This window comes from Pogoniulus pusillus, chromosome 31 (genome assembly GCF_015220805.1).
Source record: "Pogoniulus pusillus isolate bPogPus1 chromosome 31, bPogPus1.pri, whole genome shotgun sequence".
Classification (NCBI taxonomy): Eukaryota; Metazoa; Chordata; class Aves; order Piciformes; family Lybiidae; genus Pogoniulus; species Pogoniulus pusillus.
Window position 1 is genome coordinate 1,182,412 of NC_087294.1, and position 12,514 is coordinate 1,194,925.

Here is a 12,514-nt window from a genome sequence, read left to right on the forward strand (position 1 = left end):
CCCCTGCTTTTATGGACCTCTAGACAAGAAGGGGGAGTGGGCTAACCATCACTTGGTGGTGTTCAGACCCACCCCTGGGGAGGGGTCAAGACCACCTAGGGTCAGGCTCAAGGTCACTCCCCTTGGAGGGTTAACCCTGTAGAAGGAGATATATTGTATAACTGCAAGCATGCAAATAAGAAAGTATCACATTCAAAGTTTCTTATGTCTATTATTCATCATACAAAGAAACCGAACAAACTCAATGATTCCATTTCTGGCTTCTTAAATGTTCCTCATTCTCATTCTGTAGTTCTGCATTTGGCTTATGCACAAGATCAACTTTATGATGCGTTCTTCCTGTCCTTGCAAATGACTATTGAATAGACTCGTGTAAAACAACTTTCTGCTGCTCTTGTGGGGTGATTTCTGAATCAGCTGATCTTGAACACGCTCTGTTTCATTTTTTCCCTAAAAGCAGGTCCTGTCAACAGCAGTTGTGCTTGCTTCCATTTGGTTACCTGGACATATTCTGTGGTCCATGAATATGATGCTCTGTGTTTGCATGCTATGTTTTTAGGTAAGACACATATATTTTGCGTCACAAGATTGTCCAGTGAACTGCTGAATGACATTATTTTGTTTGAAGTAGTCAGTTAATATTTCTTACTCTCTACCTCTAAATCATGATGATATAACTACATTTAAGCACGTTCCAAATTGTAAACTGATGCAACAGCTTATACTGACAACCTCTTAACAACTTTATACTAATCTGACTTCTAAACCAGAATAATTCTTTAATTTCAGTATTACAGCATTAAAAAACAACCAAACCCCTCTTGCTCCTACAGACACTAGTGGGAACCTTGCACAACATTTTAAATGTATCTTGTGCAGACCTGAACCCAGTTTATTTGACTTGACCAGAACCACCATCCAAATCTGACAGAGTACGGAGATGCCAACTCCCTTGTTCCAAAGGTCTTATCACCATGATCTGTTCTTGGGTTCAATTTTAACAGACATAGCTGTGCAAGCCGGACACAATCATCAGTTGGTGTGAGACAGTATTGATAGACAAGAACTGAAGTGAAGTGTAAACTTTCCCACTTTACAACACAAGTAATACTCCTACCTTGCCTCAGATGGCTAAATCGAGCTCGGGAGCAATCACCTCTCAAAGGCCAGGCCAACCACACAGCCTGAATTTTCTGCAATACTGAAGGCCTACCTGGTGCAACTTCTCTTGTACTGCTGGTATTTGTGCGAGCAACTCTGTCCACTGACTCTCAATGTGGGACAATCCTGCACGCAATGCCGCTGTATCCACCTTCTTCAGCCTGAGGAGCTGGTTCCCAGTACTCAGGACAGAAGATTTCTGGAATGATTTAGCATCCACTTCTTTTGAAAATTCCTGCAAGCAGAACATTTTTGTGGAAATCATCAACTACTTGTTCACTGTGCTTAAAGAAATAGCCTCCTCTCCCTTTAGAAACTTGTACTTTCTATTGCCCTACTTCAGACCAAGCGAGAACAAAAGTTTTCTTCAGTCCTCAATCCATTTTTCCTTTTAGAATCATGAAGCTTTACAATCACTGCAGATAGCAAAGCACTGCTTCCTCTGCCTACACACCATTGTCCTGAACACAGCCCACCTACGGAAGAAGATCTCTTTTTTCTTGCCCCCACACACTCACTACTTCAGTGATGATAAAAAGTAGAAGCATATGACTGCACAACTGTTTATCTGTAATTGGAAAGAAAAAGGTGAATGACTTACCAAAAAGGAGCTGAGGTGGTCTCGGACTGTTTCCAGTTCTTGAGGAACTGTCAAAGACTGCTGGCTCCAAAACTCAAGCCGCTCCTTGGCAGACTGTAACCAACGTGTCAGCTCATCTGATTCACTCTGATACCTGTACAAACGAAACAGTCATCAGTATCACAGTATCATCAGGGTTGGAAGAGACCTAACAGACCATCAAGTCCAACTCTTTACCACAGAGCTCAAGACCAGACCATGGCACCAAGTGCCATGTCCAACCTTGCCTTGAACTGCCCCAGGGACGGCGACTCCACCACCTCCCCGGGCAGCCCATTCCAGTGCCCAATGACTCTCTCAGGGAAGAACTTTCTCCTCACCTCCAGCCTAAATCTCCCCTGGCGCAGCCTGAGGCTGCGTCCTCTCGTTCTGGTGCTGGCCACCTGAGAGAAGAGAGCAACCTCCTCCTGGCCACAACCACCCCTCAGGTAGTTGTAGACAGCAATAAGGTCTGCCCTGAGCCTTCTCTTCTCCAGGCTAACCAATCCCAGCTCCCTCAGCCTCTCCTCGTAGGGCTGTGCTCAAGGCCTCTCTCCCCAGCCTCATTGCCCTTCTCTGGACACACTCAAGCATCTCAACGTCCCTCCTAAACTGGGGGGCCCAGAACTGAACACAGCACTTTTTGCCTCCAACTGAGCAGCCTCTTCTCCATGTGTTAGAGAAAAATGCTGTATGCAGTGTGTAAAATAATAATACTTAGTTTCTTTTGTCAAAGTTCAGACCTATGTGATTTCAAAGACAAGCATGGCATCAGGAAGCTCTCATGTTAGCCATTACACCTACAGTTCCTAACAGTGCCTTCACTTCAGCTCTTGGGAAGAACTAGATTAATGAAGGACTAGTGTCTAGGCTACAAATCAGCTTGGGCAAACTGTAACAGCACCTTATGCCACACACATCAGAAGGCTCAATCTTCCAAAATCTTTAGCACAGGGCATCCCAGAGAAAATATTTTTCCTTTCAGAAACCATTTCCATATCATTTCAAATGCCAAGCAACTAATGAGACGTCAGATTGAGTGTCTCCACATAACCTTTAATTATAGAAGCCCTTTATCTCTCACAAAAGGCTTCTGAATCAAGAATCAGGATCAACCAGGTTGGAAGAGACCTCCAACATCATCCAGTCCAACCTAGCACCCAGCCCTAGCCAATCAACTAGACCATGGCACTAAGTGCCTCATCCAGGCTTTGCTTGAACACCTCCAGGGATGATGACTCCACCATCTCCCTGGGCAGCCCATTCCAATGCCAATCACTCTCTCTGCCAACAACTTCCTCCTAACATCCAGCCTAGACCTCCCCTGGCACAGCTTGAGACTGTGTCCCCTTGTTCTATTGCTGGTTGTCGGGCAGAAGATCCCAATCCCACCTGGCTACAGCCTCTCTTCAGGTAGTTGTAGACAGCAATGAGGTGTGTCCTCAGTCTCCTCTTCTGCAGGCTAAACACCCCCAGCTCCCTCAGCCTCTCCTCATAGGGTTTGTGCTCCAGGCCCCTCACCAGCTTTGTTGCCCTTCTCTGGACACCTTCCAGTACCTCAACATCTTTCTTGAATTGAGGAGCCCAGAACTGGACACAGTACTCAAGGTGTGGCCTGACCAGTGCTGAGTACAGGGGAAGAATAACCTCCCTTGTCCTACTGGCCACACTGCTCCTGATACAGGCCAGGATGCCATTGGCTCTCTTGGCCACCTGGGCACATTGCTGGCTCATCTTCAGCCCACTATCTACCAGTACCCTCAGGTCCCTTCCTTCCTGGCTGCTCTCCAGAAGACAGGGTTATTATGAATAACAGACAAAATTTACAGGCCACTTTGAAATTTCACTTCAAGAGTAGCATATGAACATCAGTAAAGGCAGCTAAAAGCTCCCTTATATGCAATGACACAGAGCAACAAGAACTCAGCAGTGGCAATGCCCCAGCAAGATGCTGAGGCTTCTCACTCTATGTAGCAAAGCACACATCCTTTCTCATCAACCTGTGTGCTCATGTGGCTTCTAAATTACTAATCTAAATATGGTATCTTCTGAATCCCTCCCACCAGCTGTTACCTGGCACATGTCCTATCACAGAGTATGAAAGTACTTCCATGGAACACTGGTAGGTTAGTTTGACTACTCTGTAGTATCACATGAATCTCAGAGTGCTTTCAAATGCCAAATCCAGTAGTTCTGGGTTCAGAGTGACTTTGCTATGAAACGTGCAGGCTAAGAAGTTGATGTAGTTCACCACACGAGCATTACCTCGTCCAGTGCTTCAGTATTGTCTCCAGCCTGTGAAGCTCCTTGGTAACCTTGCTGGTGTTATTCAACCAGCGTTCTCCTAGTTGATTCAGTTGACTTTCAAGATCTGAGCAGCTAACAGAAAAAAGGAGCCTTTTCCCATCATCAAGAACTTGATATAACTTAGGTTGGTAATCAGTGAGGTTACATCTCAGATGCTGTAATGCAAGAGGACATGATTAGACAGATCTGCAGGTCTATCCTACCACACCTCCTCAAAATGTAGTTTCCATCTATTGCATTTTGTAGCCTATGTAACTTCATCATGGCATATCATATTTTTTCCTCTGCTCCAGGTCTGGAACTTCCTGAGAACTCTCATGCAATAGCCTTCTCAAAAGCTGCACATGCAGCCACAAAAACCCTTACTGCAGTATTGATACCCACTTGTGATGAACTCCTCCTTTGAGTATATATTTTGTACTTGAAAAAGAATCTCAAACAGTTTCAAAAGAATCTTCATGGAACAACAACATTTCTGAGAGCAACTGATCAAAACATCTGAACTTGATCTGCCATCTGATGAAAACTACTGCAGTGGAAGTTAAATGTGTCCAGTATCAAGTTATTAACAGTGGTGGCTTCAGCCTCTTCACTGCCTATCTTCAGCTTTCTGATCATCTAACTCTTCATTTACTGTTCTGCCCTCCCATTATCCATGGTCACAAAAGAGAAGATCACCCCACCTATCCAAATTCCTGAACAGAGAAGCCAATTGTTATGGCACAGTAAAGCAAAAAAGTACCAAAAAGGAAAGCCTGTTGTTACTAATCTTACCCTGAATCCTACATGGAGCAGAAACAGCTCATTTAAATGGTGCCTTGTAGATGAGTAACCAAAACTGGCTACGTGGGCAAAAACACCTGCCAAGTCCCACTATCACTATGTAAGTAGTGCTGGGGTTTAAAATGCCTGTACATTTGCCTAAGCTGAAGCACAAAATGCACATGCACGCCCATTTTTCAATTCTGCTGAAACTAACCTGAAGATAAAGTCTACAAAATCAGGAGTCTCATGCTGCTCTTCTCATGTTCTCTCACACAAATAGAGCTCTAGTAACTCAACAGAGTTCGTGTATGTGTGCGTAATTACACTTAACATATAGACACAAATAAATATGCAACTCCTAGACAGCAGCATGCAAAATTCGAAGGTAGTTGTAAATTAATTGCAACAAAATTGTAACCTACATCGGGCCACTGGGAGAGAAAAAACAAAACTTAAAGTTGTGCTTGGCACAGTCTACCATTACGGATTCGAATAACCTAATTTACGTAACTAACAAGAGAAACAAAAGAGGAAAATTAATTAGGATCAGGCATCAAGCAAAACCAAAATAAACCCCACACACACACTAGATTGCTTAAGTGCTCCTCATACCGTTGCAAGAGCTGAAAGCTGTCTGGTAACATGTGTAACAGATTCAAAGTAGGCCAAAATCTGACAAAAAGCTGGCAAGGAAGAACTGGCACACACTTTTCTTTAAGGCACACCAAGAAAACTTAAAGCCACCCAACACACCAACAGCCTAAGTGCCTGGTGTACAACAAGGCAATGATGGAACACCAGAGCAGAAGTCTCATTTTTAACAAGAGCGAACAAACAGGATGTGGTAGAAAACCTCTGTTTGAACTACGAGCTCTTGCTGTGCTTGAGGAGGAAGTCAGTTTGGGCAACTGCAGGTTGTTGAGCCTCACCTTACTCTGGAAATTCTGTGCAGGTCATCCTCTTAGAATCCTTTTCAGGGATAAATAGGACCAAATGATAATCAGGAATATTCAGCTTGGATTCCCTAACTTGACAGAGTTTCATGACAAAATTACTGTCTCTGTGGATGAGACTGCCTTAACTCTGACCTTTGACACAGTCTCCCACAGGACCCTCCTGTGGAATGGGAGAGAGTGCGGGCTGAATGAATGGACTGCTAAATGGGAAGAAAGCTCTGCATCACTCAAACACTAGTGACCAAAGGCTTGATGTTTGGTTAGCAGCCTGTAATGGGCAGAATCCCCCCCGAGACTTTTGATGTTTGAGCCCAAACACATTCATTAGTGGCACAGATGATGACAGAGAGGATGAAGAAGAAGTGAAAATTTTGCACCTTGGGCAAACTGTGTATTGAGGCTGGCATGTTCCATAACCAAGACATCATGAATTAGGCAAATCACAGCACTGACCTAACATCAGGGCTGAAAACAACTGGCTCTGCCCCAACCTCTCACTGAATTCAAGGAAAAGACATAGTCAGGGCCTGGTGCACAGCTATTATAACATTTAGGGACCTAGAGTAAGTGTCCTTTAAAAAGAGGCTGAAGGAGGTGTGTTTGTTTCAGACAGATAAATGGGAGGCTAACAGCCAGTCCAACAAAGTCCTACCACTATTTGGAGTAGAGTGAAAAAGATGATGGAGGTAAGTGCTCCTCAGTAGTGCACATAACACAAAAAGGATGATGGCAACAAGTTGAAAGTTTAGATTGGGCTTTATAGAGGCATTATAGGAGGTTGCACAGCACTGAAATCAGTTCCCAGCTTGGCTGTGGGATCTCCCCTCACTGGATGTTTCCAAAGTCTTTGTTGATTCAGCCCACGGCAACTGTCCTGCTTCAAGTGAGAATTTGGACTAGGTGACCTTTACAGGCCTCTTTCATCCAATTTTTGTTAAAGAATGGATGCTGAAAAAGCACCTACCTGAAAAAGTGTAATTCTGTCTGCAAGCCTGTCCTCTGTCTCTTCCACCAAACCAACAGCAGGAATGTTACCTTCAACAGACTCAAGCTGCCTGGTAAGTTCCTGGTAATCTTCATCCAGACGCACCCAAGTCTGCAAGCACAAATTGTCCATGGGTATGGTGGGGATACCCAGAACTTCTATCATTTGCTTTCTCCACCTGAAAGCCTACAGCTACATTTGATTACAGTAGCTGTACTGAAAAGATCACAGAGCTTCTCACCTCTAGAATGTACTCCAGCTGCACACCCTCTTTATGAGCCAGCTTTAATACAGCTGATGCTTGTGACATTAGCTCTGACTGTGACTGAGTTTCCTTCAAGAGGCAGAAGCTGCTCATCTTTCTGAAGAGTGTTTCCGTTAGGACCATGTGAGACTCCAACCCCTGAAAATAATCCTGAGAAATGTGGACGTGAGGAAGAGAGTAAAGAGAGAACAGAAAAGAGAAAATGCAGTTGTTACTCATACCAATAAATAAACATTTTAAGGCAATAGCAATGAAATTGAGTATGTGTAGACATTAAGACTAGATAAACTTTTCACTGCACTGTTTCACAAAGCCCAGCATACAATTTAGAAAGAACAAAGGCCTTTTTAAACAAAAGAAGTGGTCAACCTTCCACACAAATTCTATCCCAACTCTTGTTCCATAAACAATAGAAGCATAGCTCAGATACACACCACCAAAAAACTCAAATTAAAAAAATGTGGAAAAGTCTTGCTATGATTTGTGCATGCTATTAGCATAACCAAGCTCTGTTGGAAGGAAAAAGCCCTGAGTGGTAGGCAAAAGTGCTACATAGCACGATGACAAGAATAGGAATTTGTGACTAGAGTAAGAAAGAAAATATAACCTACCTGGGTTAACTCTCAATGACCATTTGAAGGTCCTTAAGATGGAACAAGTGATTGATTCCAATTTAAACACAGTGAGTTTTAATACACCCTGATTTAATATTGGCCCATCGTCCTGAAAAGCTTCTGAACCTTTGGGAACCAAAGGCTAGCAATTTGCTGTGAACTTGCTTACAGTCACGATTACTCCTGAAATACATCACAGATTCTTACCTTATGTTTGTCAAGTAGCAATCGAACCTCTTCCTTAGATGCAACAATCATTTTTTGGTCACCAGCCATCTTTTCTTGGCCTGTTTCTACCAGGTCAGCCAGGTCCTGCAAAGCTCGTTCGTACTGCCTCTTAAGGGCCAGATTCTGATTCAGGTCACTCCGTCTGGATGCAATGATCATCATCAGCTCATCGTACTTCTCCTTCGGGTTAAAGAACAGAAGTGGTGATTCTGTTTTACACCTTGCACATCTTCCTAGAAGCAACCTCACTGTCTCTGTGTTTCTCTGTGATATTAGCAGAATAACCTCTATTTCCAGCTCAAAAGAGCTGCGCAGATACACCAATTTCATTGACAAGTTGACAATTCACTGTTACAGAGATTAAAATTAAGCCAAGACTGTAACTCTCAAGTGCATGCATTCAGGAACAAAACAGAACCCCAAAGGCTTACTTAAAAGAAGTAGTTTGACTGGGCTTAAGTTATCAAAATTCAGACTGCTGTGTGGCTTCCACACACTGCAGATGCTGTTTACGTTTCGTTTCTTATACATGGACTCCATAATGGTTACAGACTACAGGCATCTCAAAGCCAGATTTGTTTTCCTCTCCTGCCCCAGTAGCCTACAAGAGGCAAGCAAGATAAATGCAATTTAACTTGTAGTAAAAATCAAATCAGGCCTAAAGTAGCAATTTATTTTGTACAAAACAGTGAAGTGCAGAGAATCTGCAGCATGTGTTTCATAGTGCACCCATACTGTCAGCTCCCAAAATGAGCCACAAGGAAGAAGCCCATCAGTTCCCATGTGCCGCTACTCATCTCGGACAGCTCAACAAAACGCGTGAGGAAAACAGATTCTTTTCTTCATCTGAGCAGGATTTTCTTGTTTTGGTTTTGAGAATTGTATTCATAGAATCATAGAATCAACCAGGTTGGAAGAGACCTCCAAGCTCAGCCAGTCCAACCTAGCACCCAGCCCTAGCCAGTCCAGACCATGGCACTAAGTGCCTCATCCAGGCTTTCTTGAACACCTCCAGGGATGGTGACTCCACCACCTCCCTGGGCAGCCCATTCCAATACCAATCACTCTCTCTGCCAACAACTTCCTCCTAACATCCAGCCTAGACCTCCCCTGGCACAACTTGAGACTGTGTCCCCTTGTTCTGTTGCTGGTTGCCTGGGAGAAGAGCCCAACCCCACCTGGCTACAACCTCCTTTCAAGCAGTTGTAGACAGCAATGAGGTCACCCCTGAACCTCTTCTTCTCCAGGCTGCACACCCCCAGCTCCCTCAGCCTCTCCTCATAGGGTTTGTGTTCCAGGCCTCTCACCAGCTTTGCTGCCCTTCTCTGGACACCTTCCAGCACCTCAACATCTCTCTTGAATTGAGGAGCCCAGAACTGGACACAACACTCAAGGTGTGGCCTGACCATTGCCAAGTACAGGGAAAGAATAACCTTCCTTGTCCAACTGGCCACACTGTTCTTGAGCCAGGCCAGGATGCCATTGGCTCTCTTGGCCACATGGGTACACTGCTGGCTCATGTTCAGCCTACTCTATACCAGTACCCCCAGGTCCCTCTCTGCCTGGCTGCTTTCCAGCCACTCAGTCCCCAGCCTGTAGTGCTGCTTGGGGTTGTTGTGGCCAAAGTGCAGAACCCTGCACTTGGCCTTGTTAAATCTCATCCCATTGGCCTCTGCCCACCCATCCAGCCTGTTCAGGTCCCTCTGCAGGGCTCTCCTACCCTCCAACAGATCCACAGCTGCTTCTAGCTTGGTGTCATCTGCAAACTTACTGATGATGGACTCAGTCTCCTGGTCCAGATCATCAATAAAGATATTCAACAGGACTGGCACAGAACATATGGCTGTGAGGAGAAACTCATACTTTTGATCAAGATAAGACTTCCAGACCCACCCTCTCCCTGCATGTGCCTGTCCTAGCTTTAAAGAGAAGTTTGTGAGAAGCACAACTGTCAAAAGAAGCAAAAGGAAGGGCTAAAGGCTCTTCTAAAGACTGAAACCAATGTGAGGGAAAGAGTGGTCAGGCATTGGCATAGGCTGCCCATGGAAGCAGTCAAGTCATTGATCCTGGATGAATTTAAAAGTCATTTGGATGCGGTGCTTAGGGATATGGTTTAGGGTGAACCTTGTAGAGTTGGGATATTGCTTGGATTTGGTGATCCTGAGGGTCTTTTCCTGCCAGAGTATTGTGTGATTCTGTGTGAAGTGTCTACATAGAATCTGATAGCAAAAATAAGCAGGAGGCTCTAAGACCAAAAAGATAAAGATCTGGACAAAACACATTACATAAAATCTTCATCACTGATTTTTAATTGATGGCTTAATAAGTTTGTGGTTCAGTTTCAGTGGTTTTCTTTTTTCCAATTTGTTACAAGAGGTAAAATTCAGTCATAAAGGTCCTTGATCTTTCCTTAGGCATTTCCCTTCCACAGCACCAAACTGCTCAATAGCTTTCAGGGGTTTCAATGGCCTTACAGAAGTTCTGGATCAATTGCCTACACATACTTCAGAAAGCCTTAAGACAGAGTTTTACTACTTTGATGTGTTCAAACCCAAGCCTAATTGAAATTAGGCAGGAAGGAGGAGTCAACAAGAACTGAAAGAAAACACAGTTTTGTGTCTGGTTTATGATTAGTACTTCTAATAACAGAGATAGAAAAACTAAAAATGCAAGAGTAAAAAAGGTAGGCAAATCATAGAGAAAACATTTTACACACACTGAAATGGTTTTAAATACACTTTCCTAACTACCTTTTGAACAATAAAAAGGACCGTGCTAAGAGTACTTTTGATATGACCAGACAGGTCTAGGATGGAACTTATGAACTCTACCTGGATCTTAGACAGCTCTTGCACAGAAGGTTGGTCAATTTGTAGCTTGTCTACACGCTTCTTTAATTCATTGATTCCAGCATCTAGTTCCTTCAAACATTCTTCTGCCTGCAGTATAACCTGGATTTGAAAATCACATCATTTAGTTTGAAGGTTCAGTAACACTACTTTAACTGCCATATGGTGATATTTTTCTCAGTTTTCTGCCAGAAACAACTATCAGTTCCTCAATCTGCTGTTGCAGTGGAAGCTACAAGCTTTCTGTGCTAGTCTGAGACTAGCTAGAATGTTTTGGTGAGAAGGAATAGACCACAGGCTGTGAAAGATAAAAACAATGGTGATGTCTAATTCACTTATAGACTTGCTGAGAGGTGTAAGAACAAGAATCCAAACATAGATAACGGAGTCTGCTTCTTCTGCTGGGGAGCTCAGAGCTGCTTATTTTCTCTCCCTCTAGCCTCTCTGCTGTCTCTCTAATTAATCCACTTTGCTTCCTAACCCCCTGGCTGAACCTCCATTCTTCCTTGGGACTGGGGTGAGCTTGAGAGGGGCGAGAGAAGGTAAAAGGGCAGTTGGGAGCCCCTCCTGGGGACTCAGGTTTCTGGGAGGGGAGTTGTGTTTCTGTATTACCTTTTCCCTTGTCTATTTCTGTCTATAACTGTATATCCTGTAACTATCTGCTTGTATATTGTGCCAGCTGTAAATATAAGCTTCATTCAATTTCCAGAGCTGGCTGAGTCTAGTCTGGGTGATTTCCAAAGTGTGGGGGGGCAGGGAACACCCAAACCATCACACTTTGCTAGGTCTTTTGGCACAATAGTTTCTGCATGCAAGCCATAATCAATTTAAAAGCACAATGTAAACTTCTGTAATTATGTCCTTTGTTAAGGCTCTATTTTGGAAACTACCGAATCAAATATGCTTGATCTACATATGTAAGTAGAACTCCTGACTGGCACTAATGCAGAATATGCAATCACTAAACCTAGATTTCATGCAGCTGGGTTACTTGGCTGATCAAGGGTCTTACTTCTGTTTTCCTCAATCTCTACTGGAACAAATAGCAATGTTTTTTAAATGCAATGTTCTACTGCCAATGAAGGTATATTCAGAAACAAATTATTCAGTCACTTTTGTACCATATTGTTTTCCTGTTTGGTAGTTACATTAATAATACAGGAGATAAATTGTAGCCAGTCTTTTGTGTCATAGAAGACAGAAAAGAAAGACATAGAATAACAGCTCTCTTACTTGTGTAAGGCTTCAAATTCCTTCAAAATGTTATTATTAGGTATATAGAGCCCAGCACATCTGTTTAGCTGAAGGTTAAGTCTCTTCCACTCAAGATACTGGTAGCTCTTGAAGGAGAAACATCTACAGAAAGTACCCCTTAGCATACTTCATTCACTTCTCCCATTGTCAAATCAGAAACAAGGAAACAGGATACATTTTGTTATATGATTGTGCTAGTTAGAAGCAAGCTAGAATGTTTTGGTAAAAGAACTTGATAACAGGCAGTGGAATATAAAACAATTGATGTCAACTTCTCTCACAGTCACGCTGAGAACTCTGGGAAGAAGTAAACTTTCTCCATTTTGTTTCTCTCTTCTGCCTTTGCCTTCAGACCTGGTCACATCTCATTAACCTTGCTCCCACTAACCTTGCTCCCTAACCTCTTGGCTGCACCTCTCCTTCCTGAGAACTGGGGTAAGGTTGAGAGGGCCGGGGGAGGTGTTGGGGTGGTTTGAAAGCCCCTCCTGGGGACTCAGGTTTCTGGGAGGGG

The 12,514-nt window shown here is 43.6% G+C and overlaps 1 protein-coding gene across 17 annotated transcripts in view; it reads right to left on the reverse strand.

The window, feature by feature from the left end:
* SYNE1 (spectrin repeat containing nuclear envelope protein 1) overlaps positions 1 to 12,514 on the reverse strand; it is a 365,857-nt gene that overhangs the window by 71,180 nt on the left and 282,163 nt on the right. For all 17 annotated transcript variants that reach the window (XM_064169493.1, XM_064169494.1, XM_064169498.1 and 14 more), the window contains 7 exons: positions 10,732 to 10,851; positions 7,880 to 8,080; positions 7,035 to 7,208; positions 6,773 to 6,904; positions 4,046 to 4,242; positions 1,763 to 1,895; positions 1,214 to 1,396 (listed from right to left, as the gene is read on the reverse strand). In XM_064169493.1, coding sequence (XP_064025563.1) covers positions 1,214 to 1,396; positions 1,763 to 1,895; positions 4,046 to 4,242; positions 6,773 to 6,904; positions 7,035 to 7,208; positions 7,880 to 8,080; positions 10,732 to 10,851 — 1,140 coding nt within the window. The remainder of the gene's footprint in view (positions 1 to 1,213; positions 1,397 to 1,762; positions 1,896 to 4,045; positions 4,243 to 6,772; positions 6,905 to 7,034; positions 7,209 to 7,879; positions 8,081 to 10,731; positions 10,852 to 12,514) is intronic.